Here is a 21,608-nt window from a genome sequence, read left to right as displayed (position 1 = left end):
AGAGGGCAAAGAGGAAGCAGCACTTACTTGACCCCGTAGGCGAATATGGTGAGGCCGATCAGCACGCCGATGCTGCCGTCCAGGTACCAGACAGCCGAGTTGTGCTTGAACACCTCGGCGCTCAGAAGGATGGAGAAGCCCATCACGCCCCCCACAAGGGAGTTAAACCCTGCAAGGGAAGCAGAGAGAGGCTGAGGTCAGTGCCCAGCGTGGCCACAAGGAAAACCCCCCAAATGCCAAGTGTGCCTCTGCATTCCAGAGCGTGCGCTGGAAGGAATGTTCCAGAAGCATTTTGCAAGCGACAGCGACCACCTCAGACACCTACGTGGCTTGCCAAGTCTCCACTCATGTCACCAGAGACGCCCTGGATAGTTACCACCCCCATTACCAGTGTCCATCCCCTGCCAGGCACTCCTGCTCATGATGTAGCCTGTGTGTGGTTCCCAACGCCTCCCTCCCACACGCTAGAACGCAGGTCTTGAGAGGGGAGGGGCACCAGGCCTGCTGAACACACGGGGCACATTCAATGCTCAGGGACTCACATCTGTCTGATGTCTGCTAGGCAAGTACAGAGATGGGATCTTCTCAATTCTGTCAAGTCAGATTATCACCCCCATTTTACCAATAATAAGACTTAAGTTGAACAGAATGAGTGAGGTTCAACAAACTGACCAGAGTTACATGGATTGAAAGGGGCAAGGGTGGGTGATACCAGAACCCACATCCTTTCCCAACAGTCTCCCTAAGTCACCTGAGGCTTTTCATACTACAGGAAGGACATGCAAAGTCTCGAATTAGCTACAGAAACCGCAATCAAACAAGAACTGGACACAACACACCCCAATCACCATCTCCTCCCCACACGTCAACTCAGTGGGTCCCTACAACTTGGACATTGCACTTCCAGTCTACTTGTAGGTTTCCCAAGGCTACACGAGAGGGAACGGCTTAGAGGGGCTCCCAGGGGCTCACTGAGGTGTGAGCCACAAGGCTCCTTGCCTGCCTCAGTGTAACTGAGCCCCAAGAGCAGCTGCAGGCAGGCCCACACTGCTTGGGCAGGCCAGGAACCTCTCCAACAGCAGGTCCTGCTCCGTTCTCAGGCAGCTTGGCCTGTGTGAGGGCACCACGCTTCTGCTGAACTCAAAAGCGGTAATTCCAGGTTCCAGCGGGAGAATTGAGATCAATCTTAAATGCATTCAGTGGGGGCTGTACCACTAGCAGACGTTCTAAATGAAGAGCAGGGGAAAAGGAAGAAGAGTGTAGGGTAGAGGTGACTTAGGCCAAATCCCTTCTCAGGATCCACCGGGTAGACCTCAACAGGCTGCCTCCCACAACGGGACCCAGATGAAGCTAGGACTGCAAGGTCATCTCTGGTGTCTGCATCACACACACTTCTCTCCCCTCAGACCTCCAACACCTCCCTGCTCCAGTTCGCAGCTGAGGACTCGGCCTCGCATGTCTTAGAGCACACAGGTGCAGATCACAATACCTCATCTTGCCAACACCAAACCCATCACTCACCTGTGCCGTCTGTCCCCACATCCTCAGCTGCTTCTCCAGTTACCCCTGTTTCTATGTCAGACCAGTGCCTTTGTCTCTGTTCACTGAAGGACTTTGTTCTTGAATTTCTTCTCCCTCTCCTGGATCACTCCCACTGGGATAAACCTCCACCTCCTCCCTTGATTCCATACCACCCCCAACATAATCCCCATTCATTACCTCCCTTTGTGAAACTCCCTGAAGAGCTGTCTACCCCCGTTAAGCATACCTCCCGTTCTCTTTACCCTACCCCACCCTTAGATCCCCCTCCCCTGAGCCCTCCCTGGTCATGGATGGCTCAAGGCTGCCACGTGCCATGGTTGCCTCCCCGTCCTCGTCTTACACCCTCCTGGGAATGCTTCCCTCCAGCCTCATGTGACACCACCCTCTGCCACTGTCTCTCTTCCCCCTCCAGGCTGCTCCTTCTCACTCTCCTTCACTGGATCCTCCTAGTCACCCCCATCCGAGTTCCTGGCTTAGTCTCCCGAAGTCCTCCTCCATCAACATTCTCCCCGCAGGTTCTCACCTCCATCCCATAAGCCAGCGTCTCCCTAGCTCTCTTTCATCCTGACCTTCCCCCTCAGCTGCAGACACAGAAGCATCTCAAACTGAACATGTTCAGAGCAAAAAATTCTGCCTCCAAATGACCTACCTTTCAGCCACCTTCTGTGTAAACAGCGCCCCCATCCACCCAGCTGCTGAAGCTACAACCCTAGGAGTCCATCCTGGACTTGCCTCACACGCAAATCTAATCCATCCATCAAGTCATTCTTGTCAACCGTTCACTCTAAGAGTCATGCTCCATCTACCCCCAGCCCAAGCCCCCCTCCTCCATCCCCTTCCCCTCCTACCCACATCTCCCTCCTCACAATGATTCCCCTCACAGTAGTCAGAGTGACCATGGTAGTGGACAGCAGCCAAGAGCCTCCAGTAGGCAAGCTGCCCACCCTGGAACCTGCGCAGACTCTTCACGGCCGACAAGCCCTGCCGTGCGTGACCAGCCCCTCCAGCCTTGTCCACGTCAGGTCCCCCAACGTCCCCACCCCCTGTGCTCCGGCCACACTGGACTTGACCAGCCCCGCCCCCTGGACTCCTCCTCCTGGGGTCTCCCAGGCCGCCTCCTCCCCAGCCTGCACTCAGCCCCGACACATCCTCCTACCTTCTCGTCCTTGGCCCTCCTTCACTGTTTTCCAGGGCTCTTCATCACATGGTGTTTTTTTTTGTTTGTTTGTTTGTTTGTTTTACCGTTTTTCTTTTTACAAACATCCCTCTCTTTCCCACCAGAAATGTAGCTTATAGATAGGAGTTTTGTCTCTTTCCTGCTGTATTCTGAGTCCCAGAATGGAGGCTGCCACTGTTCAGGGTCTTGACTGACTGCTGCGTTCATACTGAACTCACAGATGGACAGAAGGGCCTCAGTTTTGCCAAGAGGATGCCTACTTGCCGGGCTGAGCTATCCCAAGAGAGATGAGGCCTCCACGGCCCGGGCCCTGGGGTCTCCCTACCAAGGCAGAGCCTGCAGCTGGAGCTCCGGGTAGACAGCCACTGAGAGACAGAGGGCTTACTCCGGGACTTCGGGGTGTGGTTGGGGGCTGTATGGAGAGTCAACCTCCCCACTCCACAAGGTTCACACCTGGTGGACCTCTCCAACCCAGTACCACCTCAATATAGGCAACAAGGATGAGGAAAGGCAAACCCCTCTACCTTCCCCTAAGTGGGGCCACATCCTTGGGAGGCCAGTCCAGGGAACTATGTGGAAAAGGAGGCCAGGACCTGCTGGGCGCCTGTGGCTGGTGAGGGCTGTTCCAGGCAGGCCTCTCCTGCCCCGCTGCGTGTACCTGGGGATCTCTGCCCACCTCCCATCGTGAGCCTCCCACCCCTCACCCACTGAGGCCTCCTTGATAGATAGCCAGTCTGACAAGGAGCTTCCTCTGGGTGTCCTGGGGGGAGCGGGAGGGCAGGGCTGGCGTGAGCTTCACCCGAGATGTGCCCCACCACACCAAGTCCCAAGGCCAGATCTCTCAGCCTTCCACCTCCCCGCCGTGGAGGCCAGGGGCAGGTGACTCCCTGGGTGCCTCTTCTCAGGGTGCCTGGGGCGAGGCTGCAGCCCAGGCCCCTGTGGTGTGACCTTCTGGGGCTCCTCCAGGCTCACTCACCTCTAGATAATGAGGAAGTAGACTCTGCTTCCCTTCTGTCTCTGTTCTCCACTCAGCTCATGGAGCTGCTGCCCCTCCAGCCTTCTGTCACCTCATGGGAAGCTGGGTGCCAGCTGAGTCTTTCCCAGCTCCTTGCATGTAGGGCACCTGGAACTTCCTCCCTCTCTGACCCGCCCCTGGTTTCGGCCTCTGCACATCACACCCTCCATTCTGCCTCCAGTCTCCCCAAGTAGAGGGACAGCAGGTCCACTTTGAGAACGGTGAGGTCATATTTCCCTCCTGTCTTCTGACACATCGTGATCATCAATGTTTCCCCTCTCCCATCATAAGAGTCTGGCATTCACCCACTTGCCTCTGGCTGTCCCTTGAATCCTCCTATTCTTTTTATTAATAACAAATGGAATCAGACCCTAGATGGCGCTAGTGGTAAAGAATCCGCCTGCCAATGTAGGAAATGCTGGAGACAAGTTCGATCCCTGGGTCAGGAAGATCCCCTGGAGAAGGGCATGCAACCTACTCCAATATTCTTGCCTGGAGAACTCCATGGACAAAGGAGGCTGGAGGGCTACGGTCCATAGGGTCACAAAGAGTCGGACACGACTGAAGCGACTTAACACACAAGCACGCACAGAATCCAAAAAGTCTCTGGAGCCCACATCTTCTCACAGAGGGCCACAGAGAGCATCCACAGATGCCGTTACTCTGTCCAGGGGCTACCTGGGCTGGAGTTGATCTCTCAAGCATCCTCAAAGTTGGGGGAGTTCTGTGTCGAGGGGTGGCCAGGGAAAGGCAGAGACAGGAAGGAGATGGCCTCTGCCCCCGCAGACTAGAATCCTACACCCCTCTTGCTCCAACTTCATCGTGGGCACAGTAGCCCTGGAGCCCTCAGCGAGCCCGCTGGAGCTCAGTAAGTGTAGAGAGTGAGGTTCCCCCAGACGGCCACTAGATGTCCACTCGCTCCACCAAATCACCGGGCTCAGCCAGCCCAGGACAGTGCGGGGACCCACCTCCCCTACAGGGGATGGAACTTTCACCTCGTTCACCCATCCCCTCCAGGAGCATCTGACCTTCTCCGCCCACCTTTGGTTATGGCTTATTTCAGCCGCACCTCTTGTGAGCCTGGCGGAAACACTGGAACCAGCACACCCGGACCAGGGGACAATTCTGTATCTGCCCTTCCGCATCCTCCAGGATTCTAGAGCCTTCCCAGCTACAGCCATTCCCCATGAAGGACCCTAAGCTCACAGCCCCAACCCACAGACCTCCCAGCTTACCAAAGCGGCCCACAAGGTCCCATCAGTCCCTTACCCCCGGGGCCCTGCCCTCACCTCCTATGGGGCCCCACCCCAAACTCCCATGCCCATAAGCTCATTCCCATGTCCCCTGTCAAAAGGCGAGGGTGGGATGATTTGAGAGAATAGCATTTAAACATGTATATTATCATATGTGAAACAGATCGCCAGCCCAGGTTCGATGCATGAGACAGGGTGCTCAGGGCTGGTGCACTGGGATCACCCTGAGGGATGGGATGGGGAGGGAGGTGGGAGGAGGGTTCAGGATGGGGAACACATGTACACCCATGGCTGATTCATGTCAATGTATGGCAAAACCCACTACAATATTGTAAAGTAATTAGCCTCCAATTAAAATAAATTAATTAATTAAAAAAAAACAAAACAAAAAACAGAGCAGCTGCAAAAGGTAAATGCTGTCATCACCTCAGAACACATAAGAACGTCTAAGGCGATCTTGATTAGAGGCTCTAACGGTCTGGCTTTAATGACTAGATAAGCATATATATAATTAAGCACATACTGATTTTATGCAGAAAATTCTGATTCAAAGTTATTCATGTACTTGAAAAGCACCACAGGCTCTGGGTAGAGTCAGCCCAGGCCCCTCAACTCAGAGAGGTTTCCAGCTGTCTTGCGGGCAGCTCTGGAGCCAGAACCCTGGCCCCTCGAGGGTTTAGAACTGCCCCCAGGGACCTTGCCACAATCTTCCTCTGTCTGATTTGTAGTATTAACTTCCTGCACAAAATCATTTTGTCTTAAATAATACATAGCCAGCTTCAGCCTAGTCCTGATAGCCATGATCGCATGCTATCACATCACTAAATATCCAGAGCAAGAAAACCCAATTAGACATGATTTCCTGCACAGCATGGGGAAGTCTGGAATCCACCTGCACCCTGCTGCCCCTCTTTCCCTGGAGATATGCTTCCTGACTGTAAGGACAGGACCCAGGGACACCGGATCTGGTGGAGTCAGCCTGGCCCAGTGCACACACGGCCCCACCCATTTCACACACAACACCAGCTTGGGAAGCAGCTGCCTCACCAGGTGACAAGTGAGACCCCCCTGGCCTCTCGGCACCAGAAGCAATTTGCTGGACTTGCTTCCTTCTTGGAGGGAAAGCGCTTGGCCTGCTCCCCTGCCCTGGGCCAAGCCAACATGAACGGCAGGCCCAGGCCGGGCTCCTGAACCCTAGCCTGACCCCTACCTCCCCAAGTGAGGACATAATTACAGATGGTTCTGCTAATCAATGAATGAGGAAAATCAGGATCCCAGACAATGCAATTAGCAGGAGGCTGTAATTACTACTGCATATTTTGCTGATACTCCCACTAAGTGAGGGATTGCAGAGTGTGCCAAACCTCCCCCCCACCCCCAGGCAACGAGGCTCATGGGACGGGCTTGGGGGTGGGGGTGCTGCCTCCACACTTTGCAACAGCCTTGCTCTGTCTCTCCTCAACCTCCACGGCCTGTTTATCCCTGAGCTCTGCCCGTTTTATAAACATCACCGACATTTCCTCAGTTCCCCCACATCCCAGCCCTCTGCCCTCACCCACTAAGGCCACCACCCCCTGGGCTCCCCAGAGACCTCTCCCTCCCGGAAGTTGCTCTGCTCTGTTCTCCACCTTGTTGGCCGGAAGGGTCATTTAGAAACATCCACCATGTCACCCCTCATCTGCTTAAATATTTAACAAAACATCCAAAATCCCGCGCTTGACCTGGCATACCGAATGCTCCACCCTTGCCCACCTGGCAGGGCCCCTCACCCTGTGACCCTTCCTCACAGGAACCCCCGACCCCCTCGCGAGGCCACAGGCTCCCTCCCACCTCGGTTCCCTCTGCCTGAGGAGTGCCTGTCTCCGCTTTGCCTATTTGTGGGACAATTTTCCCTTAAACTATTCACTCCTCCTTGTAATGACCCCTTCCTGAGGGTTCAGGAGGCAGATGGGAAGACCACTTATGTGTTTGGATAGTTTTGTAGGTGAAAACTATGGAATCCGGAGTCACTTCATTAGAAAACACATACTTATCATCAGGGACTTCTCTTAAAATGTTAAGGAAGGCTGCCTGTCATGAGAGAGGTCCCACTATTCTGAGAAGAAGGGGGTCAAGCCTCAGGGTCATGGGTGGGGAGGGGACAGGGCTTCCTGCCTGGCAGCTGGGGGGCATGGTCTGACTGCTGGGGCCTCCAGTCCAGCACCTCAGCTGTACTCAACCGAACAGAGAAAGTGCTGATGCTCTGTCAGCACAGAGGCTCTGTGACTTTAGGGTGTAATGTAGGACAGACTTATGGGAATAATGCAGGGCTTGCCAGGTGGTACTAGTGGTAAAGAACCTGCCTGCCCACGCAGGAGACGTAAGACACATGGGTTCAATCCCTGGCTAGCGAAGACAAAGATCCCTTGGAGAAGGAAATGGCAACCCACTCCAGTATTCTTGCCTGGACAATTCCATGGACAGAGGAGTCAGCTACAGCCCACAGGGTCGCAAAAAGTCAGACATGACTGGGTGACTTAGCATGTACGCTGTGTTGACCAGTGCAGCCTCCCCCCAGGCCCGCATTCCCATCCTTCATGTTAAGGAAATGCAGCCGCCCACACATGTTTGCATCCACATATTTCACATAGGTGGGACCTCTGAGGAGCAGGGAGTGGTTCTTTAAAAAGAAATCATGGGAATTCCCTGGTGGACCATGGTTAGGATTCAGTGCTCTCACTGCCAGGGACCTGGGTTCAATCCCTGCTCAGGGAACAAAGATGCCACAAGCCTCGTGGTACGGCTAAGGGGAAAAAAAAACTTACAATCTCTGCTCTACTTTGTGCAGGTACATCCACCAGCCCACCAGCTAGGACCCTGTGACCGCTCACCCCAGGGCACAGGGGCGCACGTCTCTACTCCCGACCCTCAGAAACTTCACACGCTCTGGGATAAAGAGAACGAAAACAGCCGGGAGGTTGTATTCATCACATTTCTAGTTTACAAGCCAGCACTAGCGTGCAAAAACGGAAACGTGCTTTTCCTACTTTCACACACCCTTCTCCGTCTGCCCAAAGGCCACACAGGAGGCTCCTCCTGACCCACAGGACACAGAGGGACACGTAGACCTGGTTCGGGTTTTGAGCAAAGTACACATGGCTCATTTCCCCAGCAAAGCCTTGGTCACTGCTACCTGAACTCCCAGGTAAGGGGGAAATGGGTGTGGAGCACACACCAGACCTTCATAGAATCCAGGGAAGATGCTTACTTTTTATTTGGAGTGATGCACAACAAACAAGACTCTGGGAAGCCCTTTGTGCTCTATGATTAGGAGGCAAGCCCTGAGTTACCCTGTTAGGAGGTCTGGGTGGAGGTGCTTTAGGAAGAGCGTATTCAATTCCCAGGCACAAAACATCTGCCCTGATAGGGAACCCTGAGAATCACGAAACAGCCTGGGGAAGGGAGAACAGTGGGGAACAGATTCCAAGCTGTTGAGCTCTTCTGCAAGACGAGCAGCTGAAAGTGACCCAAACAGCACCTTCCCTCACTGTGAGCTCAGCCCCCAGAGGCCAGGCACACTGGCCTTACTCACCATCTGTTATGAGTGCTCTGCTGGTCAGAACCTTCCCCAACATGAACTTCAGCACAGCCAGGATGCTGCACAGGATCCCACTTAAAATGGAGACGCTGAACAGGAAATCATCCTAGAAGAGGAAGTTCCAGATTTCAATGGTTCAGCTCATGCCAGAGCAGATCATCAGCAAACCACTGGCCTTTGCTCCCAGAATTAACAGTTGAGTTTGCTGCCACTCCAGCTTCCCTGGTGGCTCAGCAGTATTTACTGTCTGCTCACCGATGAAGGAGATGTGGCTTTGATCCCTGGGTGGGGAAGATCCCCTGGAGGAGGGCATGGGAACTCACTCCGGTATTCTTGCCTGGGAAATCCCGTGGACAGAGGAGCCTGGTGGGCTACAGTCTACGAGGGGGCAGAGTCACTTAGTGACTGAAGAACAATAGAGGCTGCCACCAGATGGGAGTATATTGCTTGCTTTTATACCTCAGTTACCTGTGTCACCAGAAACTGAAAAGGATGATCATAAACACACAATCCAGATTTATATTTCTTTAGAAACCTCAGAAACCCATTACATATTCTTTTCTTGTAGGAGACTTCCCTTCCCACTATTCTGCCAAAATGGTTGGCAATCATTGATCAATAACGGAGTTGGTCAAAGTGCTAACAATAGTAACTTCTATGTAGGGTTTTCCAAGGATAAGTCAAAAAGCAGCTGATTGCAAAGTTTGGAACAAGTAAGTAGACCACCAGCTTGAGAACAGGGCCAACTGAACTTGCCACAGGGTCAATTACGGCTGATCAATATGGCTACTTCTGGCTGTATTCTTTCCTTAACTTCACAGAAGCAACTGGAAGTTCAAATATAGCTTTCAAGGTGGGACAAGGCATCTAAAAATATAGTTTGCTGTTGATGTTATCTTAGTACTTCCTCTAAGTTGTTAGCTCACCTTTGGAAGCAAGTGAATGAGTCACATGCCAAAGCGAGTAGAACTGTATCTATTGCCTGACAGCAGGGCCCATGGAAAACTCTCAGCTTAGGGCTCCCAGGCATCACTCCCATGAGATGCAGGCTCCAGATCCCCCAATATGAAAATGCCACTGCCAGCAAAAATCTGATAAAGCATCATATGTACTCGAAGAATGGGTTTCCTAAGTGGTGCAGCAGTAAAGAATCTGTCTGCCAATGTAGGAGAAGCAAGAGATGTGAGTTCAATCCCTGGGACAGGAAGATCCCTGGAGAAGGAAATAGCAACCCACTCCAGTATTCTTGCCTGGAAAATCCCAGGGACAGAGGAGCCTGGCGAGCTATAGTGCATGGGATCACAAAGAGTTGGACACGACTCAGCATGCACACATGCATACTCAAAGAACAGAATTCCTTAAGCATTTTATTATTCAAATAACCAAGTAATAGAAAGCTAGGAAGACAGCCTGCTTCCCCAGGTTCAAACCTGAGTAAAGTGATTTGAAAAATCACCTCGCTGGAAACAGGGTATCTGCAAAGCACCTCCTCCACAACACTGATCAGTGGTAGTTGGCCTTAACGTATGTCCACAAATCCTTCACTGCATCCCCCCAAAAGGCACAGCCTAATCCCCTGGTCCTTTGCATGTCAGCTCAACTCATGACTCAAATCTAACAGAATACAGAAAAGAGGAAAAACAAGTTTGGCCAGAAGGTTCATTTGGATTTTTCCATAACATTTTAAAGAGAAACCCAAGCGAACTTCTTGGCCCACCCAACCATAACTTTATAGGCTAGAAACCACGCGAGTGAGCAAGGTGAGCCTGTCCACACACAATGATACTGCTACCACGTGCCTCCCGACAGGATGGGATGTGAGAAGGACACCTCTGGGTGTCCTGCTCCAAATCCATAACCTCAGTTGAATTGTGAAAAAAAAACAAACAGTATTGAGGATGGTCTATAAAACACCTAAGTACTACTTTTCATACATGTCAAGATCATGAAAGACAAGGAACCACTGAGAAACCGTCACAGGTTGGAGGCTAAGGAGATGTGAGGATAAAATGCCACAGAAATAGGAAAGGTCATTAGCAGGAAATCTGGGGAACTCAGTGCAGACTCTGCAGTTCTGTCAACAGTGCTGTCATCTCAGTGTTCTTCCCAGGTGGCTCAGTGGCAAAGGACACGCCTGCCAATGGAGGAGATGTGAGTCGGATCCCTGGTTTGGGAAGATCCCCTGGAGAAGTAAATGGCAATCCCACTCCAGTATTCTTGCCTGGGGAATCCCATGGACAGAGGAACCTGGCGGGCTACAGTCCATGGGGTCGCAAAGAGTTGGACACGACTTAGTGACTGAACAACATCACCATCATCTCGTGGTGTGAGGAAGGGCACCTTGGTTATCTGCATGAGATGGTAACATTAAGGGAGGCTGGAGGAAGGGCATACGGGACCTCTCTGTAATGTCTTTGTAAGCGAAGTGAAAGCCGCTCAGTTGTGTCCAACTCTTTGCAACTCCATGGACTATACAGTTCATGGAATTCTCCAGGCCAGAATACTGGAGTGGGTAGCCTATCACTTCTCCAGAGGATCCTCCCAACCCAGGAAGTGAACAAGGGTCTCCTGCATTGCAGGTGGATTCTTTACCAACTGAGTTATCAGGGAAACCCTGTCTTTGTAACTGATGCATAAATCTAAAACTATCCCAAATTTTGCAGTTTTTTAGAATAGTCACTGTATTAAAGTTTCAGTTCCTCAAAAGATCAGTAAGGACTATGCCAAACCTGGCCTCTTGGCAGATCCCAAGTCCCTGCTGTGTATGGACTGTGCATGGCGGTTACATAAGAGGGGGCTAGGGGTGGTGTTGGGGAATGATCCCCCGCCAGCTCCCCAAATCAAAGCTTTCTTCATGTGGGAACTCAGTCTAATTAATTATGCAAGATGGTAGCAATAACTAGAACCAGACATGGAACAGCACACTAGTTCAAAATTGGGAAAGGAGTACCTCAAAGCTGTATAATGTCATCCTGTTTAACTTCTATGCAGAATACATCATGGGAAATGCCTGGCTAGATGAAGCTCAAGCTGGAATCAAGACTGCTGGGAGAAATATCAATGACCTCTCTAATGACAGAAAGTGAAGAGGAACTAAAGAGCCTCCTGATGAAGGTGAAAGAAGAGAGTGAAAAAGCTGACTTAAAATTCAAGTTTCAATAAACGAAGATCATGGCATCCAGTCCCATCACTTCTTAGCAAATAGATGGGGAAACAATTACAAACTTTATTTTCTTGGGCTCCAAAATCACTGCAGACCCAGAGTGCAGCCATGAAATTAAAAGACACTTGCTCCTTGGAAGAAAATCTATGACAAGCCTAGACAGCATATTAAAAAGCAGAGACATCACTTTGCCAACAAAGGTCTATAGAGTCAAAGCTATGGTTTTCCAATAGTCATGTACAGATATGAGAGTTGGACCATAAAGAAGGCTGAGCACCAAAGAACTGATGCTTTTGAGCTATGTTGCTGGAGAAGACTCTTGAGAGTCCTTTGGACAGCAAGGAAATCAAACCAGTCAATCCTAAAGGAAATCAACCCTGAATATTCATTGGAAGGACTGATGCTGAAGCTGAAGCTCCAATATTTTGGCTATGCGGTGTGAAGAGCCGACTCGTTAAAAAAAAAAACCCTTATGCTGGGAAAGACTGAGGGCAAGAGGAGAAGGAGGCAACAGAGGATAAGATGGTTGGATGGCATCACTGATTCAATGGACATGAGTTTGAGCAAACTCTGGGAGATGGTGAAGGACAGGGAAGCCTCGTGTGCTGAGGTCCATGGGGTCGCAAAGAGTGGGACACAACTGAGCAACTGAACAACAACAATGCATAAGAAAAAATGCAAATATGATAAGGAATCACATACAAACACAGACCCACATGAAGACAGGATTCAAAAAGCCTAAACTGGGAGATTGAGACAGTAAGTACGGTGAGACCCCAGATTGAGGAGCTGAATTCTCACTGTGCTCACCCCCTGCCTGAAACCTTTATAGTTCCACCCAGTCTGCCCACAAAACCCTCATCCCTACCTTTTCAGAGACAGAGAAAGATGCGTTCACCCCATCCAAGCCCCAGGGAGCTGGGATTTGGCGTACCCCTCCCGCCCCCAGATGCACCTCGAGAAGAGCCAGTGGGCTTTGCTGGTCCTCCCCTGGCTCTGCTCACCTGGGGAGCTCACTGCTGAATGCAGGCTTGGCTGACAAAGGGCAGTGAGGCACCAGCAGATCTTTGCTCAAACTAGACGCCACTTCTCCCTGGGGAAACAAACTGAGGCTCTCAGATCTCAATTTTCTCTTCCACAAAGAGCAGTGTGATACCCACAGCCGCTGGCAGGCAGCTGGTATGCAGTTAAATGTCGTAATTGTTGTTAACGGCACAAGATGCATGATCCACAAGCTAACTTATCTCACCAAACAGCCACATTAGGTGCTGATGGTGAGCCCCAGACACAGCATGGTAAGTACTCCTATACAGGAAACACAGGGACTTCATTACCTAGAGAGAACCACACTCAGTGCAATGTAAAGAAGCATAAGAGAAACTGGTTGGTGTCCGTGGTGACTTAACAAGGGTGAAGGAGCCCTCAGGACCCACCCTTTACCTTGGAGAAGCTTTCCATGGACTGGAACACTGGAGGAACAGAGCAGGGGATTCCTGATGTAATAAAGTAGAAGCATCATATGATAATTAAAGGCACCCAAGCAGAAGGCTCAGTTAATAACTGTGTGACTCTGGGCAAGTCACCGAACCTCCCTCCCTGTAAGCACCTGTAAAATGCAAAAAAAAAAAAAGGTCTACCACCCCTGGTGGCTGTGTAGTGTGTCCACAAGGATCAGCTGGAGCTGTTTCCCAGAATCCCCTTGCTAGGTGTTTCCAAGCCACACTCGGCCAGCAGAGACATCTGCAGGAGATCTGGAAAGTGGAGGTGATGCGGTGATCCCTTGTCCCTGAAGACAGCTGCAGGGCACAGCTTGCTGATCCACTGGCTCCTCTTAGTGGAGGCGGAAGAGCCACATCAGGCCCTCAGCTCTGCCAGCTCCCCTCGCTCCCCTCCTCCAGCCTTTCTGAGTCCTGGGCCAAGTGCTCAGTGTGTGGTTTCACGTCAAAAGCTTCTTCTGCAGATCAGATCACCCGTGTCCCTGAGGCTGAGACCCTGAGACTCAGATGCAGCTTGTTCAGGGTCTCTGGCAGTCCTGCTCTGCTTCCCTCTTGTTGGGGAGCCCCGCTAACTTAAGGCCCAGACTCTGAAGCAAGAGCCTCCTGCCATTCTGAGACAAAGCCCCATCCTGACCAGTTAAGAGTGGTTCTACTTCCCTGCTTAAGCTTCACATATTACCTCATAAGGATATTCAGAAATGCTCCAAAAGGGTCTGGTACAGAATAAATGATATATTTAAAAGTGCAGAAGCCAATGTGCCAAACTCAGGGTTTTCATGTCTGTGGATTATTCCCACCAACCAGTCTGCTCCCAGGATCAGCTCTGAGAGAACATCTGCCTTCCTCAAGTCTGGGAAAACAGAGACTGGGGCCACCTCAAAGCTTCATCAAGAGCTACAGGGCTTTGCCCACCACAGCTGCACTGATCTGCTTCAGACAAAATAAACTTTGTGGCCAGTCTCATGGAGGACTGGACTGGCACAGACCTGCCAATGCCCTCACCCTAAACCAGCTTTCAACATCCTAGAAGTCTGCTGGGAGTCTCCCGGCCGGAGCCCGCCTGGGTCTTCTCTCTTCCCCCAGCCTCCACATCTATGGTCAGCATGAGCATAATGTCAGAGAAGCAGTCATCAGCCTGCTCAAGGCATCGGTCCCTCCTATAGGCCTTTGTGTCCTCCCCAAATGCATCGTGTGGAAGCCCTAATCTTCGCCGTGATAGCATTTGGAGACGGAGATGAGGGAGTGATCAGAAGTAGATCAGATCATGAGGATGGGGCCCTCATGGTGGTATTAGTGTCCTTATAACAAGAAGAAAAAATCTCTCTCTCTCTCTTTCTCTCTGCCTACACACAATGAAGAAAGGCCAGGTGAGGTAACAGTTCACAGGCAACTATTTGGAATCCAAGGAGCAATCCTTCACCAGGTACTGACCCTGCTGGCAACTTGATCTCAGAGTTCCAGTCTCCAGAAGCATGAGAAATAAATTCCATAAGAAATAAAAGCCACCAAGTCCACAGCATTTTGTTATGTCATCCTGAGTTAAGATGCTTCTGACTATAACCTTCCTGAGAGTCGGGAAGCCAGATGAGACACGGCTGGTACATAAGGTAAATGCTACATAAGGAAGAGAAATTGCAATCCCGAGTAGGTATGCACCACTGATGGCTTCTCTCCAAGTGCACCCGGGCCTGTCACGTCCCACTTAATCCTCACTTCCCAGTCAAGCAGCATCTGAAAGGTGGAGCGACAGATGCACAGCAGTGAGAGGACCTGCCCAAGGTCACTCAGCTGGAAGCAGGACCTGAATTTGTTCCTAGCTGTAAACCTTACCAGGATGCCTCAACCATGGCCGCCTAAGCATCCTTCACATTACTGACTGTGGACCCTGTACAAACAGGGAGACAGGCATTTCCTCATTAGGTATTCTGTCTCCACTGTTGCAGTGCCGGGTCACTGTGGTTTCTCACAATTGGGTCATTACTAAACGGATAGAAATAAGTGAAAAAAGTTCCAGTCAACTAACCACTCACTCAGAAGCCAACGATAAATGTATATTAAAGGTTAAAACGACATAAGTCATGTTCATTCTGGCAAGTTTCTTTATGACCTTGTAGTGGTGAAGGGCTTTATAACCATCTCAAAGGCATAAAAATTGATATAGTTGACTACATGGAAAATTAAAACATATGCAGAAGATAAATTATACATACTTGGAAAAATGTTATCACAAAGGGTTAGTCTCCGTAATCTAGAAATCCAAAAGAAGACCAAGAAACTAATAGAAAATGGGCAAAAGACACGTGCAATAATTACGCAAATGTTAAATGGCACCCCACTCCAGTACTCTTGCCTGGAAAATCCCATGGACGGAGGAGCCTGGTAGGCTGCAGTCCATGGGGTCACTAAGAGTCGGACAGGACTGAGCGACTTCACTTTCACTTTTCACTTTCATGCATTGGAGAAGGAAATGGCAACCCACTCCAGTGTTCTTGCCTGGAGAATCCCAGGGACGGGGGAGCCTGGTAGGAGGCTGTCTATGGGGTCGTACAGAGTCGGACACGACTGAAGCAACTTAGCAGTAGCAGTAAACATATGAAGATGCTTAAACACACTCATGAAAGAAACAAAAATTACACCAAGATACCATTTTCCCTCTAACCAAAAGGATTAAAAACTTCTACTCCTTGAAAGACACTATTAAAATAATGAAGGAAAGCCACGGATTGGGGGAAATTTTGCAAACACATTTGTTAAAGGACTTGAGCATGTACAACTCAATAAGAAGAAAACAGATGACTCAATTTTTTTTAATGAGTAAAAGCTTTGAACAAACACTTCACCAAGAAGATACATGACTAGCAAATAAGCAGATGAAAAGACAGCCAACATCAGTAGTCAACAGGGAAATGTAAATCAGGACCACTATGAGATATTGCTACTTGCTTACTAGAATTAGTAAAACTAGAGAAAGAATATCAATTGTGGTACAATTTGAAACAACAGGAACTCTCCTGGACTGTGAGGAGGAATATAAAATGGTACAGCCACTTTGCAAAAGAGATTGGCCAGGCCTTATAAAGTTAAATATAGACTTACCATATATTAATATTAGTTTCTCAGTCATGTCTGACTCTTTGCAACACAATGGACTATAGCTCACCAGGCTCCTCTGTCCATGGAATTCTCTAGGTAAGAATACTAGAGTGGGTTGCCATCTCCTTCCCCAGACCAGGGATTGAACCCGTCTCCCACACTGCAGGCAGTTTCTTTACTGTCTGAGCCATCAGGGAAGCCCATAGGACCCAACAATTCTGCTCATTGGTATTTATCCAAGAGAAAAAAGAAGCCTAAGTCCACACAGAATTCTGCACACCCCTGTCCTTAGCTGCCATGTTCATAGCATCCAAAAACTGGAAACAGCTTAAATGTTCAACAAGTGATGGATAAACGAACTGTGGATAAACGGGTATCTGTTTGATGGATAAATTGCCAGGCAATTGAATAGTACTCAGCAATGAAAAAGGACTGGTGGTGCATTCAGTAAGAACACAGCTGCCTTGACAAGCAAATGCTGCATGAAAGAAAGTGGACATGAGAGAGTCCACAGTTCATGACTCATTTCTACTACATTCTGGAAAAGGAAAACCATGCTGACAGCTAGATCAGTAGCTGGGAAGAGGAATTAATTGATGACCACGAAAGTACACGATGGCACTTATTGGAGTGACAAAAATATTCTCTACCTTCATTATGGTGGTAGCTCTGTAATTATAAACATCTATCAAAACCCATCAAAATATATGAGTGGAATTTTCCTGTATGTACATTACATCTCAATAAAACTAATTTAAAAAAAAGCAAAGCAATTTATCTCAGGGATCCTGAGGTAATAATTACTAGTATTTATGCAATTCAGCATATGCACATTATTATAAAGGACATAAGTTCGTTGTCAGGACAGAGATCTAATCTAATCTAATAAAGATTAGATCAGAGGCTTGAGAGGTCAGTGGTGGAATAATGTACCCAGATGGACTGCCTTTGAGTCTCATGAATTTCCTCCACTGATGTGTTTCCACCATCTGGGTGAGTAAACTTCCTTTTATAGACTCATCTCCAGTGTTTGCACCTCTATTAAGCATTTCTTGACAATGTTTCCACTCCATGAGCCCCTGGAACCATGTTCTCTGAGCTCCTGTGACCCCACCTTCCTTCACTGTCCCCCTCTCCTGTGAGCTGTGTGGAAAGGTCCTTTTTCATCCACCCCAGGAGCTATACCCATTGCGATTAAAAAAAAAAAAAAATCTGTGCTGTGAACTACTATGCTGCAGAGAGAGACACCAAAATCATAATCAACAAAGTCTTTTACAAGCAGTTTTAATGGAAGCTGCAGAAGCATTTATCCACATAGCTGTCATCTTGACCCTCCATGGAAGTATGGAGCATAAGCTTAAAAATATAAGTGGTAAACGCTTGCCTGGGTTGGTGGGGGTGGGGAGAGGAGAGGGTTAAGCTGGCTGATTTCCTCATGATCAAACCGGGGTGCTGGAATGTACCTCAGAGTGGGAAGAAACACCACCCCAGTTCCTGAGCAGCAACTGTGACCCTGGACTGCTGGACAGAGGACATCAGTGAGGGCAAGCCTGAAATTCTGCGACATAGAAGAATCTTGGTTTGACAGACACTCACAGCCTCACTCACACTCGAAGATGCCAGACACGAGCTGGGTCTGAACATCCCCCTCTGCTGCCTGCAGCCAGGGATGTGGGACATGAGGACTTGACTGTGGCTGCCGCCCCAGGCCCACCCCACCACCCCATGGCCTACCCCAGACCTGCAAAGTGCCTCCTGCCTCTTTGAGCAATCACCCACGACTCCCAACCCAAACTTCAGACCAGCCTAGGAGAAGACACCCCCTCAGCCTGTCCTCCACAAGGCCTCTACTTTCCAGAGAGCATGTGATAATGGTCAGTCCATCTGAGGGGCATACTTTATAAGAGCCAGTAATGCCTTTACTCTGTAATGTTCTAACTTTGTTGATCCCCAAATGGAAGAAGAAACACCTTTACTCAGTGGGATGAATCATTCAGAGAGGAATTCCAGAAACCTGATAGACCCCTACAGTATGAAAAACCCTTCACCGCAAACTCTGATTTATGCCAAGACTAATCCTGTCTCAGCCGAGAGATCAGGCCGTAGAGATCATGCTCCTTCCCCAGCACCCCCTCTCCAGTACCCCCCCCACTGGCCAGCATCACCACCACCAGCCCCCCAACTCTGGCCTACCACCCGATAAGGGAGGGCATGCTGTCTGTATAAACATGAAGTGGTCTGAAAAATACAGAGCGTTGGAACTGGAAAAGCACGGGTCATATAACCCATGCTTCAGGAGGGGAAACAGGCTTGGGAAGAGCAGGTGGCTCCCCAAAGACAGCACTCTTTGCCTCCTTCTCAGCAGCCTGGCATCACCAACCCCTTATAATTCTTTAAGTCCAGGCTAGAATACAGCAACAAGGCTAATTTTAGGATTCAAAAGCAATCAGGGCAGAGCTGATAAAAGCTGATCTGGGGAGGATCTTTGTGCTGACGCGTGACTTGTACACTAGCTCAGGAGACCATGGTCAGCCAGATCTGGGTCTCAGTCAGCTTTTTCCGGGAGGACACAGGGTCCTTGCACTGCCCACCACACACAGCCTGCTGACCTGGTAGATAAGAATACTGACAACTTGATGCTGTTGATAGTATGATGATCTTTTCCAGCTCATCTCAGTGAAATCAAACCAAATTAAACCCATTGGACGAAGCTGACTCCTCTGCCCTCACGTTTATCGCTTGCTCCTTGTCTCACACAGCTCCAGCCACTTCAGCCTCCTCTCTGCTCCTCAAACACACTGAGTGTGCACCTGCCTCAGGACTTTTGCACGTGCTGTTTCTACTCACTCCCCTACTTCTGTCATATCACAGCTCACGTATCACCTTCTTGGTGAGACTGTTGTTTAGTCACTAAGTCATGTCCAACTCTCTTGTGACTCCATGGGCTCCAGCACACCAGGCTACCCTCTCCTTCACCATCTCCCTGAGTTTGCTCAAACTCATGTCCATTGAGTCAGTGATGCCATCCAAGCATCTTAACCTCTGTCGCCCTCTTCTCTTCTTGCCCTCAATCTTTCCCAGCATAAGGGTTTTTTCTAATGAGTCGGCTCTTCACATCAGATAGCCAAAATATTGGAGCTTCAGCTTCAGTCCTTCCAATGAATATTCAGGGTTGATTTCCTTTAGGATTGACTGGTTTGATTTCCTTGCTGTCCAAGGGACTCTCAAGAGTCTTCTCCAGCACCACAGTTCCAAAGCATTAATTCTTCGGCACTCAGCCTGCTTTATGGTTCAACTCGCACATCCGTACATGACTAGTGGAAAAACCACAGGTTTGACTAGATGGCTCTTTGTTGGAATAGTGATGTCTCTGCTTCTTAATACACTGTGCAGATTTGTTACAGCCTTTCTTCCAAGGAGCGAGCCTCTTTTAATTTCATGGCTAGTCACTGCCTGCAGTGATTTTGGAGCCCAAGAAAATAAAAGCAGTCACTGTTTCCACTTTTTCCCCTCTATTCGCCATGAAGTGATGGGACTAAAAGCCACGATCTCTGTTTTTTGAATGCTCAGTTTTAAGTCAGCTTTTTCACTTTCCTCTTTCACCTTCATCAAGAAGCTCTTCATCAAGAAAGCTCCTCTTTGCTTTCTGATGGTCCCTGACTAATAATCCTCCCCTATATTCTAACCTGTTTTTTCTGATAGCACTTTTCACATTTAAACACATATTGACTATTTAAATTTAAAGTTAATATAACTGAGACTTCCCTAGTGGTCCAGTGGTTAAGAATCCACTTGCTAACGCAGAGGACATGGATTGGATCCCTGGTCCTGGAAGATCCCGCATGCCTCGGGACAGCGAAGCCTGAGCATCACAACTACAGAGTCCATGAGCCACAGTGAAAGATCCCTCATCAGGGAACAAAGATCCTGCACGCCACAGCTAAGACTGAACAAAGCCAAATAAATAAATACTTTTTTTAAACAGTCACTGGGCCAGTTCCAGCACACAGCACACTGTAACCGACACTGTGACAGCAGCCAGAACAGCAAGGCCCCCACCCTCGTCACTCCCACCAGTGTCCTATATGTCAACAGGGAAGTGCGGGTGTGAACTGACACCTGGAAATCCAACTCACCTTCTGACAGATCCACACCATCACATGAAACGGGCCATTTCTGGCTGGCCAGCCGCCAGCAGCAGTCTCTAACACTGTGACACTGAGTTTCTCCATGCCCCCCTGCCACCCCCCACATTTCCCCATACAGTCTCATCTCAAAGCACTTTGACTCCTGGTATTGCTCACAGAAGAACATTTGGCAGCACTGCCATTTTTTCTGCAGTGCCACTTGTCACCTCCTATATTCAGTTTATGCCTTATCATAGGTGACACTGTTGGTTGCAATGCCAGGTCACAGGGAGCTGTGGCCACTAACACCAACCAGAGGTCATGTCTGGAAATTCAGACTGTCTATTCCCCCGGAGACCAACACTCTCCCTTTTCATAAGCTGTGTGGCAGCTGGGGGTGGGGGAGAGTGTGGAGGCTCACTTGCTATGTCTGCAAAAAAAAAAGTGTCCTTTGCTTTCATAATGAGGACAAATTTCAAACCCTTCTGACACTACATGTGTTCTAGAATTACCCAGGGAAATGCGAGTGCTGGCTGAATAAGAAATGTGTATCGATTTATGGCCCCAGGTGAAATTAAAAGTCACTCTCATCCCTAGATCTTTTCATCGCCCCCTTCCCCACCCCACCCCAGCCAATGAGAGAAGATGGCAGATGTGGAGGAAATGACACCAAGCACGAGCCTGCAATTTCCCCTGGTTATTAAATTATATTGACAAATTGCCATGGAGTCACATTAAATGACTTCACAATTTTTAAATTAGCATCAAGCCATTCTGATGTTGGGAGGGTAGAGAGTTGGTGTTTAGATAACCAGGTTAGAAGCCAGGAGGTTCTGCAGAGAGTGGATGTCGGGGTCACTGGCAAGCTTACAGGACAGACTGGGAGCTGGAGTCCTGGCAGTTCCTGGCCACACTGGCCAAACTGACTGTGGAGTCCCTGCAAAGGCTTGGGAGGGAAGCAGATGTCTGGCTCCACGGGCATCATGAAACTGAGTTTGGCGGGGTCACAGGATGCAGGAGAGGACAGACAGGCAGTGTTGACTGAGGCACCATGACTGCCTCAGTGACAAGAGGGCACTCTGAAGTGCTTGGCTTACACTCCCAGATGCAGCCTGGCTTCTGTTAAGTGAAGCATCTGTCTGATTGTCATTTTCTTTTTTTCTTG

General features: G+C 49.5%; 1 protein-coding gene across 2 annotated transcripts in view; it reads right to left on the bottom strand.

Annotated features, from left to right (window-relative positions):
- TMEM163 (transmembrane protein 163) overlaps positions 1 to 21,608 on the bottom strand; it is a 331,925-nt gene that overhangs the window by 2,525 nt on the left and 307,792 nt on the right. For both annotated transcript variants that reach the window (XM_024975784.2, NM_001101160.2), the window contains 2 exons: positions 8,559 to 8,670; positions 28 to 169 (listed from right to left, as the gene is read on the bottom strand). In XM_024975784.2, the coding sequence (XP_024831552.1) occupies positions 28 to 169; positions 8,559 to 8,670 (254 nt within the window). The remainder of the gene's footprint in view (positions 1 to 27; positions 170 to 8,558; positions 8,671 to 21,608) is intronic.

This window comes from Bos taurus, chromosome 2 (genome assembly GCF_002263795.3).
Source record: "Bos taurus isolate L1 Dominette 01449 registration number 42190680 breed Hereford chromosome 2, ARS-UCD2.0, whole genome shotgun sequence".
NCBI lineage: Eukaryota > Metazoa > Chordata > Mammalia > Artiodactyla > Bovidae > Bos > Bos taurus.
This window is presented reverse-complemented; position numbering and strand designations above follow the sequence as displayed.